Source organism: Ranitomeya imitator, chromosome 3 (assembly GCF_032444005.1).
Source record: "Ranitomeya imitator isolate aRanImi1 chromosome 3, aRanImi1.pri, whole genome shotgun sequence".
In the NCBI taxonomy this organism is placed as follows: domain Eukaryota; kingdom Metazoa; phylum Chordata; class Amphibia; order Anura; family Dendrobatidae; genus Ranitomeya; species Ranitomeya imitator.
In genome coordinates this window covers 608,752,019-608,771,474 of record NC_091284.1, presented here as the reverse complement: position 1 = coordinate 608,771,474, position 19,456 = coordinate 608,752,019, and the positions used below count along the sequence as shown (strand labels likewise).

General features: G+C 44.5%; 1 protein-coding gene across 16 annotated transcripts in view; it reads right to left on the bottom strand.

The window, feature by feature from the left end:
• MYCBP2 (MYC binding protein 2) overlaps positions 1 to 19,456 on the bottom strand; it is a 380,821-nt gene that overhangs the window by 117,010 nt on the left and 244,355 nt on the right. For all 16 annotated transcript variants that reach the window (XM_069758078.1, XM_069758080.1, XM_069758086.1 and 13 more), the window contains 2 exons: positions 9,544 to 9,593; positions 1,072 to 1,244 (listed from right to left, as the gene is read on the bottom strand). In XM_069758078.1, coding sequence (XP_069614179.1) covers positions 1,072 to 1,244; positions 9,544 to 9,593 — 223 coding nt within the window. The remainder of the gene's footprint in view (positions 1 to 1,071; positions 1,245 to 9,543; positions 9,594 to 19,456) is intronic.

The following is a 19,456-nucleotide window of genomic DNA, read 5'->3' as shown; positions in this document are numbered from 1 at the left end:
GCCTGGTGGTATTTAAAGTATTTATGTTTCTATAAAATATTAATCTAAGCAAACCCAAGTTATTGGTCTCACAATCAGATTATAAGTGAGTGTAAAACGTTTCAGCCAAACTCTAACCTTCATCAGGGCAGATAGTTTTTGCAGAGAGACACTGATCATGTTGTGATAAACCCTCTATATCTATAGGAGAAACACAAGCTCCCTGAGGGGTGAAGCTGCAGGCTTCCTTGGTTTATCATAAAGCACTTTATGTGTACCTGATGAAAATCAGAGTCAGTGACCGAAACGTTGTACTCACTATGGGATGGCATATTCATTTCCTACTATGGCTACGTTCACACTAGCGTTTTTCGACGCGTGCGTCGTTTTTTGACGAAAAACGGACTCAAGAAAAATGCAACTTGTTGCGTTTTCTTGGTCCGACGCTAGCGTCAAAAAAGACGCACGTGTCGGAAAACGCAACAAGCAAAAACGCATGCGTCCCCAATGTTAAACATAGGGGCGCATGACGCGTGCGTCGCCGCTGCGTCGCCCGATGCTAGCGCGACGCACACTAGCCGAACGTTAGTGTGAACGTAGCCTATCTCATATGTATATCATATCCCAAACATTACTTAAGCATTTTTTTAGTGTGTTTACTTCAGAAAATGTATGGCCCGCGTAGTGCTATTTAAAATTTTTAGATTTGTTTGTCCAAAGTGTCAAAATTCTCCAGGCAGAATTAAGAAATAAGAGTATGGTTTTAAGGTTTAAGTTTCCAAATAGGAATGATATGATATAAGCAAACAACAAAAAACACTCACAATTTAGCTTGTTACTACGTTTGGTAATATGAATTTATTAGCGTAGGCGAGGGAGCTCGAATGTTGCACATACAAAGTACATATTTTACAAGTGAAAAATCACTAACTGTGCAATGTGGCATTTTATAGATTAAAAACACATGCCATTACAAGTTGTGACAAGCAAATAATAGGTTCCAATATGTAATACTTGCAGTAAGTTGCCAGTCAAGATTTAAAGAAATAGCAAAAGACAAAACCTTGCATTGAGATAAATGAAAGTATATACCTTGCCAAACGCCCGCCACTTGATCCAGGCACACACGTGATGAAGTCTTCTAGAAAGGACTGCTCATTACTTTGTATCTGTAGTGGAAGATTTCCTTCCAGGGCCTCTAGAATGGTTGGAGAATGTGACAGGGCAAGGCCCTTACCCAAAATTCCAGAATGAGTTTTGCACACCTAACAATAGAAAAACATCACCATAAATATAAGAAAGTTAGAAGAGTAAATAGAGGGTCTAAATGGAACTTTTCAAGTTAAACATGTGGCCCTTTCTATATGGAGATGCATATAGGGAAGGCTATCAATCATTGAGGTGGACAGAAAAGTGGATTTCCAAGTTTAAAAGAAGGAGAGTGTTAGATGAGGATATTAAAAGCCATGTTCACAGGTTGCTTTTTGCGCCTTTTTGCTGCAGCCAAAACCTAACCTCTTGGCAGTAAGAAAAACAGCAGGATTTGCAGGCTTTTTTTAACTGTGGTTTTTGCTGCATTTTCACGATTCCAAAGTTCAGCTTTGCTTCCATCATACAAGCATGAACAATGCAAGGTAATAGGCCACCAAGGCAAGATGTACAAGTGCTTCTCACTAAATTAGAATATCACCAAAAGGTTAATTTCAGTTCTTTAATACAAAAAGTGAAACTCATTATATAGAGTCATTACAGAGTGATCTATTTCAAGTGCTTATTTATGTTAATGTTGATGATTATGGCTTACAGCCAATGAAAACCCAAAAGTCATTATCTCAGTAAATTAGAATACTTGAAAATAGGGATTTTTGTGTACTCACCGTAAAATCCTTTTCTCCGAGCCATTCATTGGTGGACACAGACCGTGGGTATATGCTGCTGCCAGTAGGAGGCGGACACTATGTGATACAAAAAAAGTTAGCTCCGCTCCTGCAGTATACACCTACCTGCTGGCTCTCAGCTAACCAGTTTGGTACAAAAGCAGTAGGAGATCAATAAGATATGAGCATATAGCATGTCACATTATATATGAGAGTATAGCATGTCAAATTATAAAACAAGCACAAGCTAATAATAGGGTGGGAGCTGTGTCCCCCAATGAATAGCTCAGAGAAAAGGATTTTACAGCGAATACACAAAAATCTCTATTTCTCCTTCGCCTCATTGGGGAGACACAGACCGTGGGACGTCCCAAAGCAGTCCCTGGGTGGGGACAACATCAGATCAGGCCTTGTGAAACTGCTACTTACAAGTGCACCACCGCAGTCTGCAGAGTTCCCCTGTCCAGATTCACATCTGTGAAAGTCTGGGAATTATAGTGCTTCAAGAATGCATGCGGACTAGACGAACCCACAAGCTTGCATGCGTGCTTTGCTGACGCCTGGTGCCTAGAACCCAAGAAACCTCGATAGACGCGGGAATAGGCTGACATTAACACGGAAGGAATCCTGGATGGTGTAACGAATCCACCAGGCTAACATGGCTAAACCCTTCCTGTAACTGTCAGGAAGCTGTCCTCTTACCGTGAGGTAGTCCAAATAAAGTGTCCAACCTTCGGAAGGACGCCGTCCTCGAGACGTACCTACTCAGAGCACTCACCTCGTCCAGAATATGGGGGACCCATTACGTTTTGTGGACTAGTGCCGAAAGAGATGAGGGAAGAACGATGCCCTCATAAGTGTGGGAATACAATACCACCTTGGTAACAAGGGACGGGGATGGCCTGAGGGCAATCTTGCCTCGATTGTAATAAGGGAAAAAAGTCTGAAAGAACAGAGCGGCTAGCTCCGAAAACTAGTCCCTTCCCTGATAGTAAAGGCTGTCTGGATAAAAAGGAATCTACTGTAAGACTCCCAGGACCATTAAGGTCCCAAAGATCTAACGGTATGCGATAGGGAAGAACCACATGTGAAGACTCCCTGCGAGGAAGTCCATATTTGCAGTTTTGTTGTAATAAGACTGAAAAATACTAGTTCCGCAAACGAGAAAATCTGACATGGTCAGTGCAGATCTCCTAGGATCACTGGGGCTTCCGAAAAGATCTCAGAAGTAGTGGAAGAGGGGTTATGGAAACTGGTACCATGGAAGAACCACAGCATTAACTGCAATGGCTTTTGGATCTGGAGGCCGAACCATGAACTTAGAGTACATTTTCATTCAGTCTGGACGCCATCCGAACTACATCTGGAGTGCTCCAGAGAAGACAGATCTGATGGAACACTTCCGGGTGAAGTTCCCACTCACATGAGGCGGGACCCTGACGGCGTCTGCCACCCAGAGTTCTACTCTACTACCGTTCAAAAGTTTAGGGTCACTTAGAAATGTCCTTATTTTTAAAAGAAAAGCAGTTTTTTCTAAAGAAGGTAACATTAAATGATTCACAAATACTCTATACATTGTTAATGTGGTAAATGACTATTTTAGCTGCAAACATCTGGTTTGTAATGCAATATCTTCATAGGTGTATAGAGGCCCATTTCCAACAACCATCACTCCAGTGTTCTTATGGTACTTTGTGTTTGCTAACTGTGTAAGAAGGCTATTGGATGGTAAAACACCCTTGAAAACCCTTGTGCAAGTATGTTAGCACAGCTGAAAACAGTTTGGCTGATAAGAGAACCTATAAACCTGACTTTCCTTTGAGCTAGTTGAGAATCTGGAGCATTACATTTGTTGGTTTCATTAAAGTCTCAAAATGGCCAGAAAAAAAAAAAAAAAAGAACTTTCATGTGAAACTCGACAGTCTATTCTTGTTCTTAAAAATGAGGGCTAGTCCATGTAAAAAATTGCCAAGAAACTGAAGATTTCCTACAACAGTATGTACTACTCCCTTCAGAGGAGAGAACAAACAGGCTCTCACCAGAGTAGAAAGAGAAGTGGGAGGCCCCGCTGCACGACTGAGCAACAAGACAAGTACATTGGAGTCTGTAGTCTGGTCGTGTACCTTTAAGACTAGGGAATACTGGTTGTGTACCTTTAAAACCAGGCAGCAGATACTGGACATGTGTATTTAAGCATAGGGGGAACATGCAGGAGAAGAGAGCAGTACGTCTTTACCTGGTTGCAGAGTCGTTGTGCTCCTTTAATGCAAAACCATAGCGTGTGCGTGCGTGTGTGCGCGCGCGCCGGCAGGGTGGACCAAGATGGCCACCGGGAGTTGCAGAGGTGGTAAAGTCTCGCAGAGAGCGAGAGGCGCCTTCTGAGCCCTGCGGTGTGCCCAAACAGTGGCTTTCCCCCCACATACCGGGTATCGGTGTACTCGGGGAAATTGCACAACAAATGTTGTGGTCCATTTTCTTTTGTTACCCTTGTGAAAATATAGTTTGGGTCTAAAGTTTTTTTTTTGTGAAAAAAGTAAAATGTTCATTTTTTTCTTCCACATTGCTTTAGTTCTCGTGAAGAACTTGAAGGGTTAATTAAACTTCTTGAATGTGATTTTGAGCACCATCAGGGGTGAAGTTTTTAGAATGGTGTCACTTTAGATATTTTCTGTCATATTGAGTCCCCAAACTCACTTCAAATGTGAGGGGGTCCCTAAAAAAAATGGTTTTGTAAATTTTGTTGGAAAAATAAGAAGTCGCTGGTCAACTTTTAACCTTAAAGGGACTCTGTCACCTGAATTTGGAGGGAACAATCTTCAGCCATGGAGGCGGGGTTTTGGGGTTTTTGATTCACCCTTTCCTTACCCGCTGGCTGCATGCTGGCTGCAATATTGGATTGAAGTTCATTCTCTGTCCTCCATAGTACATGCCTGCACAAGGCAAGATTGCTACGAGGCAAGATGTACTACAGAGGACAGAGAATGAACTTCAATCCAATATTGCAGCCAGCATGCAGCCAGCGGGTAAAGAAAGGGTGAATCAAAAACCCAAAAACCCCGCCTCCATGGCTGAAGATTGTTCCCTCCAAATTCAGGTGACAGTGTCCCTTTAACGACCTAACAAACTAACAATTATGGTTCCAAACTTGTGCTGATGTAAAGTAGACATGTGGGAAATGTTATTTATTAACTATTTTGTGTGACATAACTGATTTAAGGGCACAAAAATCAAAAATTTTGAAAATTGCAAAGTTTTCAAAATGTTTGCAAAATTTCCGTATTTTTTCATAAATAAATGCAAGTCATAGTGAAGACATTTTACCACTAACACAAAGTAGAATATGTCACTAAAAAACAGTCTCAGAATCAGTGGGATCCAATGAAGCGTTCCAGAGCTATAAACACAAAGTGACAGTGGCCAGAATTGAAAAAAAAAAATCGGCTTGGTCATTAATTTCAAAATTGGCTGTCACTAACGGGTTAAATCTACAGAACAAGTTTATCCCATTAAATGTTATATTAATTGTAACACAGAAGGTGTTATTTATTTCATAGAATGCACTTTACAATACGTGGAATACATAGAATGCATGTAATTTACAATACGTGGGATGCACCATAGGACAACTGAAAAAAACAAATTAGGAGACACGTGTCAGATGCCAGCAGCCTAACTGCACACAAAATCTTTGCGGTTTGCAAGCTTTGTAAATACATATATGGTGGGAACACTAGCTCACTTACAGCAAAAGGAATAGAAAAGGGTTTCAAGCCATTTACAGGGGGAGATTTGAAAAGAAAAATATTAAAGGGAACCTGTCACCCCGTTTTTTGAGATTGAGATATAAATACTGTTAAATAGGGCCTGTGCTGTGCGTTACTATAGTGTATGTAGTGTACCCTGATTCCCCATGTATGCCGAGAAATACATTACCAAAGTCGGCGTTTTCGCCTGTCAATCAGGCTGGTCTGGTCAGGTGGGCGTGTTCACAGCGTTCTTTTCTTCCCCAGGTTTCCGTTGGTGGCGTAGTGGTGTGCGCATGTCCAAGGTCCGGATTCCCTGTGCCCACGTGAAGACACAGCGCGCGATCTGCGCTGTCATTCCTTTCATCGGTGCGGGCGGCCATCTTCCTGGGGCCGCGCGTGCGCAGATGTAGTGCTCTGCTGCACGGGGCTTCAGGAAAATGGCCGCGGGATGCCGCGCGTGCGCAGAAGAGATCGCGGCGGCCATTTTCCCAAAGCCGAGTTTGCCCCAGGAAGATGGCCGCCCGCACCGATGAAAGGAATGACAGCGCAGATCGCGCGCTGTGTCTTCACGTGGGCACAGGGAATCCGGACCTTGGACATGCGCACAACACTACGCCACCAACGGAAACCTGGGGAAGAAAAGAACGCTGTGAACACGCCCACCTGACCAGACCAGCCTGATTGACAGGCGAAAACGCCGACTTTGGTAATGTATTTCTCAGCATACATGGGGAATCAGGGTACACTACATACACCATAGTAACGCACAGCACAGGCCCTATTTAACAGTATTTATATCTCAATCTCAAAAAACGGGGTGACAGGTTCCCTTTAAAGAGAGAGTTGTACTGGATTTTCAAGCTGCAGACAAGAACCCCGCAGGGACTTAATGTACGACAGGATCTTATCCTCCAATATAGTTAATTCCAGTATTTTCTCCATTTTTCACAATTTGTTCTCCTCGTGAAATAATTATAATTTTTTTCTTCTTCACACAATTAAACTGTTTTCCTCCTATTGAGGTTTTTATTATTTGTTAGCATGTATACTGCTGCAGATAGGACCAAAGAGATTGATTGCTTCAGTTTTTTCTGGTCTGTTAGGCTAGTTTCACACTAGCGTTCGGCAGGGCTGTGGACGGCAGCCTTCTTCCTCAGTGAAGCCCCGCCCACTGCCGTGCAGATGTATGCGGATGCCTCCTCATGAGTCGTTTTGAAGCTGCCGACCGCAACAAAGTCTCACATGTTGCGTTTGACGCAGGTCAGCGCAGCGTCAAGACGCATGTGGAGGCATCCGTATGGCCTACGTACTTAATGTTAAAGATAGGGTATGCAGGATGCATGCAGACGTAGGCGGAGCTGAAGGAAGAGGCGCGGCAGTGGGCGAGGCTTCACGGAGGAAGAAGGCTTTCGTCCGCAGCCCTGCCGAATTCGAGTGTGAAGCTAGCCTTAGTATTTAGTACTTTGTTATACAAGTCTGGTTTCTGAAGTACACTTAAGGCCCAAGATGGATGCCTTACACAGACCATGATTAAGACTTCACAAGGGAAACGTGTCGGTCAGTAGTCTATTGGGATCTCCATGTGTGTCTACACTATCCCAATTTTAATGAATCAAGAATAAAGTTTTTTCCTTTCCACACTGGAGAAGTATTTTTCCATTTCTTGCATTTGTAAGCCTAAGGCCAGGGAAGCTCCGTGTGTGGAATCTACTTCATTGAGGCTGAAAACCGTGAACTGACTCTCCCATTCCCTTTACAAAGACTCTCTATGGGGTTATGGTCAGGCGAGTTTGCTGGCCAATCAAGCACAGTGATACTGTGGTCTTTAAACCAGGTATTGGTACTTTTGGTAGTGTGGACGGGTGCAAAGTCCTGCTGGAGAATGAAATTTCCATCTCCAAAAAGCTTGTGGGCAGAGGGAAGCATGAAGTGCTCCAACATTTCCTGGCAGATGGCTGTGCGGACTTTGGTCTTGATAAAACACAGTGGACCTACACCAGCAGATGACATGGCTCCACAAACCATCACTGATTGTGGATACTTCACACTAGACCTCAAGCAGTTCAAATTGTGTGCCGCTCCACTCTTCCTCCAAACTCTGGGACCTTGATTTCCAAATGAAATGCAAAATTTGCTTTCATTTGAGAACCACACCTTAGACTACTGAGCAATAGTCAGTTCTTTTTCTTCTTGGCCCAGGTAAGACGCTTCTAGCCTTGTCTATTGCTCACGAGTGGCTTGACACAAGGAATGTGATACTTGTAGCCCATGTCCTGGATATGTCTGTATGTGGTGGCTCTTGAAGCAATGACTCCAGCAGCGGTCCACTCCTTGTGGATCTCCCTCCAAATTTTTGAAAGGCCTTTTCTTAATCCTTTCAAGGCTGCAGTTATCCCGGTTGCTTATGCACCTTTTTCTGCCACACTTTTTCCTTCCACTCAAATTCCCATTAATATGCCTGGAAACAGCACTCTGAACAGCCAGCTTCTTTAGCAATGACCTTTTGTGGCTTACCCTCCTTGTGGAGTGTGCCAATGACTGCCTTTTGGACATCTGTCAAGTCCCCAGGCTTCCCCATGATTGTGGAGCCTACTGAAACAGACCTTTTTAAACGCTTAGGAAGCCTTTGCAGGTGTTATTTATTAATCATTCTAATTTACTGAGATAATGACTTTTCGGCTTTTATTGGCTGTAAGCCATAATCCTCAACATTAACAGAAAATAAACACTTGAAATAGATCACTCTGTTTGTAATGACTCCATATAATATGACTTTCACTTTTGTATTGAAGAACTGAAATAAGTTAACTTTTTGGTGATATTCTAATTTAGTGAGAAGCACTTATGTGAAACCATAAAACATTTTTGAGAAAACAAAACGTTAGTTTCATCAAACTATTTAGAGAAAAGGTATTTTTAAGTCTGAAAATAGTGACCATTTTGAATAAAAAAGTTATAATTAGCTAAGTATTCCCTCACCATCTGTTTATAGATAGTGTGGATTCTTTCATTCCTTTGATTGCACCGTGAAGACCAGTTGATGTTACAGTTGCTTTCTTAGAGAACACAGATGCAAAATAGGAATTTAAAAGGTTCAACATCATTTTTGACCACTTCACCCTTATACTGTAAAAATCCTATCGCATCTTTGACTTGTCTTTTGCTTTCAACATATCTCCAAAATACATTTTTATTGCTTTTTGTCTCCCTTGCAAGCCTCACTTCATTACTGGCTTTAGCTCTTCTAACACTTAGCCTACATTCCCTGCAGACATCATATCTTTCTTTAGATATGACCCCATCTTTCCATTTAATATACATTTCTTTTCTCCTTTTTAACAAGTGATTAAGTTCTGTGTTCATCCATCCTAGTCTCTTTAAATGCATCCAATTCTTCTTTCCTTTTGGGATTGTTAACGATTGTGCAGTTAGAATTTTATTTAGCAAAATCTCCCATCCTTCTTGGACATTTCCGTCCTTTAGAAAATCAAGCTATTGGACCTTTCCTACACTCTTTCTGAAGCCATTAAAATCTGCTTTCCTGAAGTCCAACCTTAAAGTCTGAGCCCTCGCCTAATACATTTTCATTAGCATTCAGATGTGTACATCCTTATGTATTGTCTTTCTCTTCTCCTTTTATACTGTGATATCAGTGTCGCAACCGTCGTTGAGCAGCCCTAGTTTTGACACAAACGGCACTTAGAGGACAGCGGGATATGTATACACCCTACTGACAATATAACTGCTAAAGAGTACTAAAATAAATGAGCACCAGCATTGTTAATTTATGGGATAGGAATCTATTTACTAAAACAGAGATGTCAGAAACGCTGACACATTATAACTTTTCATATTTCACAATTTTGCACAAGTAGAAATTTCAAAATTAATGAAATGAAACCTTGTATATGAGGGCTGTAATATAATGGTCAATATGTTACCTGTAAGGCAGCCTCTTCAACTATTTCCAGGTCTTCTTCCAATTCACTCCCTGTTTCACAAAAATAAGTTACCGTACATTTATTAACGCACTTCACATACAATGATTCTTTGCCCAGTGATATGGAGAAATCTGGTGATAGATCCACTTCAGTACCATAGTGTCACTGTTACATTTTGTCTACAGTATTATATACATAATACAGAGGGGGAAAATAAGTATTTGATCCCTTGCTGATTTTGTAAGTTTGCCCACTGACAAAGATATAACAGTCTATAATTCTAACGGTAGGTTAATTTTAACATTGAGAGATAGAAAATCAAAAATAAAATCCAGAAAATCACATTGTATAAATTATGTAAATTTATTTACATTTTGCAGTGAGAAATAAGTATTTGATCCCTCTGGCAAACAAGACTTAATACTTGGTGGCAAAACCCTTGTTGGTAAGCACAGAAGTCAGGCATTTTTTTTTGTAGTTGATGATGAGGTTTGCACACAGCTCAGGAGGAGTTTTGGTCCACATCTCTTTGCAGATCATCTCTAAATCATTAAGATTTTGAAGATTTTGCGTAGCAACTCGGAGCTTCAACTCCCTACGTAAGTTTTCTGTGGGATTAAGGTCGGGAGACTGGCTAGGACACTCCATGACCTCAATGAGCTTCTTTTTGAGCAACTCCTTTGTTGCCTTGGCTGTATGTTTTGGGTCATTGTCTTGCTGGAAGACCCAGCCATGACCCATTTTTAATGTCCTGGTGGAGGGAAGGAGGTTGTCACTCTGGATTTTATGGTACATGGCTCCATCCATTCTCCCATTGATGCGGTGAAGTAGTCCTGTGCCCTTAGCAGTGAAACACCCTCAAAACATAATGTTTCTACCTCCATGCTTGACAGTGGGGACGGTGTTCTTTGGGTCATAGGGAGCATTCCTCTTCCTCCAAACACGGCGAGTTGAGTCGATGACAAAGACCTCAATTTTTGTCTCAGACCACAGCACCTTCTCCCAATCACTCACAGAATCATCCAGGTGTTCATTGGCAAACTTCAGACGGGCCTGCACATGTGCCTTCTTGAGCAGGGGGGACCTTGTGGGCACTGCAGGATTTTATACCTTTACGGCGTAATGTGTTACCAATGGTTTTCTTGGTGACTGTGGTCCCAGCTGCCTTGAGATCATTAACAAGTTCCCCCCATGTAGATTTTGGCTGATCTCTCACCTTCCTCATGATCAAGGATAACCCACGAGGTGAGATTTTGAATGGTGCCCCATATCGATGTCCATTGACAGTCATTTGGTATTTCTTCCATTTTCTTACTATTGCACCAACAGTTGTCTCCTTCTCACCCACCGTATTACTTATGGTTTTGTAGTCCATTCCAGCTTTGTGCAGGTTTATGATCTTGTCCCTGACATCCTTACAAAGCTCTTTGGTCTTGCCCATGTTGTAGAGGTTAGAGTCTGACTGATTGAGTCTGTGGACAGGAGTCTTTTATAAAGGTGACTATGCAAGACAGCTGTCTTTAATGCAGGTAACGAGTTGATTAGGAGCGTCTAATTGGTCTGTAGGAACCAGAATTCTTAATAGTTGGTAGGGGATTAAATACTTATTTCTCACTGCAAAATGCAAATAAATTTATATAACTTTATACAATGTGATTTTCTGGATTTTATTTTTGATATTCTATCTCAATATTAAAATTAACCTACCCTAAAAATTATAGACTGTTCATGCGTTTGTCAGTGGGTAAACTCACAAAATCAGCAAGGGATCAAATACTTATTTCCCCCACTGTATGCAACTTACTCCAATCTGTACCATGACATCACTTTGCTTGAACTAACTTTTCTTACTATTTGTACGATTTACATATATTGGTCTTTATAATGACTGGAGATTGGCTTCCCTTGTGGCTCACCCACCATTTATCTTTGCGTCTGCTATGTTGGATATATACTTGTTTTTTTAATCTGGTTTAAACAGAAATACATATATTTTTTTTAGTATTTACATTTACCGTATACAATCGAGTATAAGCCGAGGCACCTAATTTTACCTAAAAAGAAAAACTGGGAAAACGTATTGATTCGAGTATAAGCCTGGTATGCATTGTCCCCCATCCTGGTATGCACAGTCTCTTCATCCCCATCCTGGTATGCACGGCCTCCTCATCCCCCATCCTGGTATGCACGGCCTCTTCATCCCCATCCCGGTATGCACGGCCTCTTCATCCCTAACCTGGTAAGCATGGCTCCTTATCCCTTTCCTTGTCAGCATGGCTCCTCACCCCTATCCTGATATGATTGGCCCCCCATCCCTATCCTTGAATGCATGGCTCCATGCCTATCCATATATGCATGACTACATCCTTATCCTCGTATGATTGGCCCACATCAAAAAAACAAAAAAAACCATTATACTTAACTTTCTGCGCTCCCATGCAGCATCTTATTCCGGTGCCAGCAGCTGCTTTATGCTTGTAAGCAGCACATGGCAGGAACCTCATACGCTGCTCACTAGAGTTGAGCGACCTTGACCTTTTTAGAGTCGAGCCGGGTTTCGCGAAACCCGACTATCTCAAAAGTCGGGTCGAGTGAAATCGGCCGATTATGACGTAAAGTCGGGATCGACCGAAACACGAAACCCAATGCAAGTCAATGGGGCAGCATAGTCGGCAGTGAGTGGGGGCCAGGAAAACACCTAGAGTGCCCATTTTAATGTCAAAACCATCCATTCTTCTTAATGAAGCTTGTCAAGCGTAATTTACCTTATAATAATTGGAAGGCATTTGAAATTGGGGGTCATTTGGCTAAAGTTGTGTGGGGTAGGGCTGGTTCAAGTAATTAGTGGGCCCAGGAAATCTGGACCACGTCACGGCAGTGGAGCAGGGAGAGGTAAGTATTTCAACTTTGCAAGTGCTGTGATCCTGAGCAAGCAGGGGGGGCCCACTTGTTGGCATTGGCACTGGCACAGGGCCCCTCAAAGTACAGCGGTGTGTTTGCACGGCGGGGGCGCCTCCCACCGGCAGCAACACTTTTGCGTACTATGAGAGGCCCTGTGCCAGTGACGTCGCCAACTAGTATTCCTCCCCCCACCTGATGAAGGAACCTGCACTTTCATCTGCACCTTCCTCTTTGTCCCCGTGTAAGGTGGTATGGTATGCGGGAAGAGCAACCTGACTTTCAGCAGGGTCACAATGTTGTTGTGTAGCATGCACGGGGAATGTTGCGTTATGGGTCAATGTACCAGCAGACTCATCTATCACTGGCTGGGCAATGGGCACGATGAAGTGGAAACACAGATATAAGCCCAAAGAATAAAGTGGGCTAAATGCAGTTCAAAATTGGTAACACAGGAATAACCAGGGGGCATTGCAGTGGAGGACAACTGGAATGAGAGGCTGACACAGAGAGTAGGGCCAAATCAGTAAGTAGTCGAAATGCAGTTCAAAATTGGCAACCGTAGTAAACAGGCGGCACAGCTTTGTTCAGTGGAGGAGAACAGCAAGGAGTGGCAGACACCGATAGTAGGCCCCAACCCAACTAGTAGGCCAAATGCAGTCTAACATTAACAACTACTTAACGAGAGCCTGAAAATGGAATTTCAGGACAGGAAACCAGGAGAACAGCAAGGAGTGGCAGACACAGATAGTAGGCCCCAAACCAACTAGTACGCCAAATGCAGTTGTTCCATTTAACCACAATTTAATGAGAGCCTGAAGATAGAAGCTCAGGAAAGGCAACCTGGGGAACACCTTGGAGTGTAACACACCATCTCTCTCCACCCGATACCCATTTTGTAGGCCTAATGCAGTGTACTTTTCTACAACTACTAAACGAGAGTCGGAAGACCGAAGCAATGGCAAGGAAACCTGGGGAACACCTTGGAGTGTAACACACCATCTCTCTCCACCCCATACCCAATTTGTAGGCCTAATGCAGTGTAGTTTCCAAGAACTACTAAACGAGAGCCGGAAGATCGAAGCTCAGGAAAGGCAACCTGGGGAACACCTTGGAGTGTAACACACCCTCTCTCTACACCCCATACCCAATTTGAAGGCCTAATGCAGTGTAGTTTCCAAGAACTACTAAACGAGAGCCGGAAGATCGAAGCTCAGGAAAGGCAACCTGGGGAACACCTTGGAGTGTAACACACCCTCTCTCTACACCCCATACCCAATTTGAAGGCCTAATGCAGCGTAGTTTCCAACAACTACTAAACGAGAGCCGGAAGATCGAAGCTCAGGAAAGGCAACCTGGGGAACACCTTGGAGTGTAACAAACCCTCTCTCTACACCCCATACCCAATTTGTAGGCCTAATGCAGCGTAGTTTCCGACAACTACTAAACGAGAGCATGAAGATCGAAGCTCAGGAAAGGCAACCTGGGGAACACCTTGGAGTGTAACACACCCTCTCTCTACACCCCATACCCAATTTGAAGGCCTAATGCAGTGTAGTTTCCAAGAACTACTAAACGAGAGCCGGAAGATCGAAGCTCAGGAAAGGCAACCTGGGGAACACCTTGGAGTGTAACACAACGTCTCTCTACACCACGGAAGGGCTGATTCTTAGGAAGGAAGGCTGTTGGAAATAAGCATTGCGCGTCCGAGGGTGATTATATTCTTATTAGGTATATACTCACCCTCGGACGCGCCCTGCTTCTTTATTTGTAATGAATGTTTATTTGCAATGTGGTGTTGACTTTCTCTATTATTTTGGTAATTAATGATTTTATTATTTTCATTGTTTTGCATCTTCTCGGCAATAATATAAAGAAGACGCGACAGGACAACACTCGGTGGATGCCATATGTGTGTTTTCAATTTAAAAAACCTTTCAGTTAACTACTTGCAGGAGAAAGTAATTGTAGCTGGTGGCCATTTTTAGTACTGTACCAGATTTTAGTTGTGTGTTTGTTTTTAATGTTAAAATGTCTGCATTTGATATCTCACCAGTATTTTCTTTTTTATAAGCAAAATACTTTTTTTTTTATTTTATGATGTTGGTTCCAGGGGTACACGGGCAGCAGTGGTGTGGTCAGTGGAGGCCTAGTGGAAGGAGTGACCGCAGACAGGCATCGAAGGCCTAAAATAATAACACATGGCTGTAGGCAATTTTAAATTGGTTCCAGGGGTACACGGGCAGCAGTGACCTGGTCAGTGTAGTAGTAGTTGAAAGAATGGACCACAGACAGGCATCGAAGGCCTAAAATAAAAAAATTGGGCTGGCTGTAGGCAATTTTAAATTGGTTCCAGGGGTACACGGGCAGCAGTGGTGTGGTCAGTGGAGGCCTAGTGGAAGGAGTGACCGCAGACAGGCATCGAAGGCCTAAAATAATAACACATGGCTGTAGGCAATTTTAAATTGGTTCCAGGGGTACACGGGCAGCAGTGCCCTGGTCAGTGTAGTAGTAGTTGAAAGAATGGACCGCAGACAGGCATCGAAGGCCTAAAATAATAACACATGGCTGTAGGCAATTTTAAATTTGTTCCAGGGGTACACGGGCAGCAGTGGTGTGGTCAGTGGAGGCCTAGTGGAAGGAGTGACCACAGACAGGCATCGAAGGCCTAACATAACAAAAATGTCAATACAATGGTATTGTCAGTGGCAGGCATTGAAGGATGTCAGCGCATAGACTAAACATTGGTGGAGCTGTGAGATAATTTTGCAAGTGGTAGAGCACTGTTTGAGCTGGGGTGGGGGGAAACTGTCTTGTGGCCGGCGGTGCAGGCCCAGGGCCCCTCATATTACAACGGTGTGTCTGACGTTGGGTGCGCACCACCACCGCCAGAGACACTTTATTGTACTAGGAGGGACCCAGTGGCAGTGCCGTCGACCAAAAGCGGGCTCACCCACCTCTTCAGACAAACTGCACTCTCACGGGTGCTGTCGCCAAGTGTCGATACCACGGCCCCGTGTGGGGAGTTTGGCCATTTAGTGAGGTGTAAACATGTCGTATGCTGGACAATCAGGTGCAGAAAATTACGAGATTGGAAAAGGCATTCAGAATAGTCCACAGGCAAGACCTTTTCATAGGAAAGCTAGGTGTCAGCCGGGCAAGGTGGGGCAAAAGATTTCGAAATCCAGTTGTGGTTCATTTTAATGAAGGTTAGATCATCTACATTTTGGGTAGCCAGACGAGTCCTTTTTTCTGTTAGTATTGAACCTGCAGCACTGAATACTCTTTCTGATAGGACACTAGCTGCCGGGCAAGCAAGCTCCTGCAATGCATATTCTGCCAATTCTGGCCAGGTGTCTAATTTTGATGCCCAGTAATCAAATGGGAATGACGGTTGAGGGAGAACATCGATAAGGGATGAAAAATAGTTTGTAACCATACTGGACAAATGTTGTCTCCTGTCACTTTGAATTGATGCTGCAGTACCTGTCCTGTCTGCGGTCATAGCAAAATCACTCCACAACCTGGTCAGAAAACCCCTCTGGCCAACGCCACTTCTGATTTCTGCCCCTCTAACTCCTCTGGTCTGCTGGCCCCTGCAGCTCGTGTGAGAACGATCACGGGTGCTGTGTGCAGGGAATGCCAGAAGCAAACGGTCAACAAGAGTTGATTGTTTGGTTGCTAATATTAGTTCCAAGTTCTCATGTGGCATTATATTTTGCAATTTGCCTTTATAGCGAGGATCAAGGAGGCAGGCCAACCAGTAATCGTCATCATTCATCATTTAAGTTATGCGTGTGTCCCTTTTGAGGATACGTAAGGCATAATCCGCCATGTGGGCCAAAGTTCCAGTTCTCAAATCTGCGGTTGTGCTTGGTTGAGGGGCAGTTTCAGGCAAATCCACGTCACTTGTGTCCCTCAAAAAACCAGAACCCGGCCTTGCCGCGCCACCAATTTCCAGTGGCCCCGGAAAAGCTTCCTCATTAAAAATATAAATCATCCCCATCATCCTCCTCGTCCTCCTCCTCCTCTTCGCCCGCTACCTCGTCCTGTACACTGCCCTGGCCAGACAACGGCTGACTGTCATCAAGGCTTTCCTCTTCCTCAGCTGCAGACGCCTGATCCTTTATGTGCGTCAAACTTTGCATCAGCAGACGCATTAGGGGGATGCTCATGCTTATTATGGCGTTGTCTGCACTAACCAGCAGTGTGCATTCCTCAAAACACTGAAGGACTTGACACATGTCTTGAATCTTCGACCACTGCACACCTGACAACTCCATGTCTGCCATCCTACTGCCTGCCCGTGTATGTGTATCCTCCCACAAAAACATAACAGCCCGCCTCTGTTCACACAGTCTCTGAAGCATGTGCAGTGTTGAGTTCCACCTTGTTGCAACGTCTATGATTAGGCGATGCTGGGGAAGGTTCAAAGAACGCTGATAGGTCTGCATACGGCTGGAGTGTACGGGCGAACGGCGGATATGTGAGCAAAGTCCACGCACTTTGAGGAGCAGGTCGGATAACCCCGGATAACTTTTCAGGAAGCACTGCACCACCAGGTTTAAGGTGTGAGCCAGGCAAGGAATGTGTTTCAGTTGGGAAAGGGAGATGGCAGCCATGAAATTCCTTCCGTTATCACTCACTACCTTGCCTGCCTCAAGATCTACAGTGCCCAGCCACGACTGCGTTTCTTTCTGCAAGAACTCGGACAGAACTTCCGCGGTGTGTCTGTTGTCGCCCAAACACTTCATAGCCAATACAGCCTGCTGACGTTTGCCAGTAGCTGCCCCATAATGGGAGACCTGGTGTGCAACAGTGGCAGCTGCGGATGGAGTGGTTGTGCGACTGCGGTCTGTGGACAAGCTCTCGCTTCTGCAGGAGGACGAAGAGGAGGAGGAGGGGGTGCGAACGGCTACAGCCAATTGTTTCCTAGACCGTGGGCTAGGCAGAACTGTCCCAAACTTGCTGTCCCCTGTGGACCCTGCATCCACCACATTTAACCAGTGTGCCGTGATGGACACGTAACGTCCCTGGCCATGCCTACTGGTCCATGCATCTGTTGTCAGGTGCACCTTTGTGCTCACAGATTGCCTGAGTGCATGGACGATGCGCTCTTTAACATGCTGGTGGAGGGCTGGGATGGCTTTTCTGGAAAAAAAGTGTCGACTGGGTAGCTCGTAGCGTGGTACAGCGTAGTCCATCAGGGCTTTGAAAGCTTCGCTTTCAACTAACCGGTAGGGCATCATCTCTAACGAGATTAGTCTAGCTATGTGTGCGTTCAAACCCTGTGTACGCGGATGCGAGGCTAAGTACTTCCTTTTTCTAACCATAGTCTCATGTAGGGTGAGCTGGACTGGAGAGCTGGAGATCGTGGAACTAGCGGGGGTGCCGGTGGACATGGCAGACTGAGAGACGGTGGGAGATGGTATTGTTGCCGCCGGTGCCCTAGATGCAGTGTTTCCTACTACGAAACTGGCGATTCCCTGACCCTGACTGCTTTGGCCTGGCAAAGAAACCTGCACAGATACTGCAGGTGGTGCGGAAAATGGTGGCCCTACACTGCCGGAAGGGATGTTGCGTTGCTGACTAGCTTCATTGGCCGAGGGTGCTACAACCTTAAGGGACGTTTGGTAGTTAGTCCAGGCTTGCAAATGCATGGTGGTTAAATGTCTATGCATGCAACTTGTATTGAGACTTTTCAGATTCTGTCCTCTGCTTAAGGTAGTTGAACATTTTTGACAGATGACTTTGCGCTGATCAATTGGATGTTGTTTAAAAAAATGCCAGACTGCACTCTTTCTAGCATCGGATACCTTTTCAGGCATTGCAGACTGAGCTTTAACCGGATGGCCACGCTGTCCTCCAACAGGTTTTGGCTTTGCCACGCGTTTTGGGCAAGATACGGGCCCGGCAGATGGAACCTGTTGCGATGTTGATGCCTGCTGCGGCCCCTCCTCCTCCGCTTCAGAACTGCTGCCGCCTGCACCCTGTTCCCCCAATGGCTGCCAATCGGGGTCAAGAACTGGGTCATCTATTACCTCTTCTTGTAGCTCGTGTGCAACTTCGTCTGTGTCACCGTGTCGGTCGGTGGTATAGCGTTCGTGATGGGGCAACATAGTCTCATCAGGGTCTGATTCTTGATCATTACCCTGCGAGGGCAATGTTGTGGTCTGAGTCAAAGGACCAGCATAGTAGTCTGGCTGTGGCTGTGCATCAGTGCACTCCATGTCAGATTCAACTTGTAATGGGCATGGACTGTTAACTGCTTCACTTTCTAAGCCAGGGACGGTATGTGTAAAGAGCTCCATGGAGTAACCCGTTGTGTCGCCTGCTGCATTCTTCTCTGTTGTTGTTTTTGCTGAAGAGGACAAGGAAGCGACTTGTCCCTGACCGTGAACATCCACTAACGACGCGCTGCTTTGACATTTACCAGTTTCACGAGAGGAGGCAAAAGAGCTAGAGGCTGAGTCAGCAAGATAAGCCAAAACTTGCTCTTGCTGCTCCGGCTTTAAAAGCGGTTTTCCTACTCCCAGAAAAGGGAGCGTTCGAGGCCTTGTGTAGCCAGACGACGAACCTGGCTCCACAGCTCCAGACTTAGGTGCAATATTTTTTTTCCCACGACCAGCTGATGCTCCACCACTACCACTACCCTCATTACCAGCTGACAATGAACGCCCCCGGCCACGACCTCTTCCACCAGACTTCCTCATTGTTTTAAAAACGTTACCAAACGAACGGTATTTGTTGCTGTCACACAACTTACACGGTGAGCTATAACTTCAGTATGATTTAGCTACCCCTTTACAGGTGGGTGAGACCACAACGAAAATCAGCCACAATGTTACACACTCTGTTGTTGTTGGCAACAAATGAGATGGCACACACGCAGGACTGTCACTGAAGCGCAAATGTAAATATTTATCTCCCACTGATTTGTGTTTGTTTTTTTTTTAAAAGGGAGACTTCAGAAAAAAAAAAAAAATTAAAAAAAAATTATTTTTTACAGAAGAAT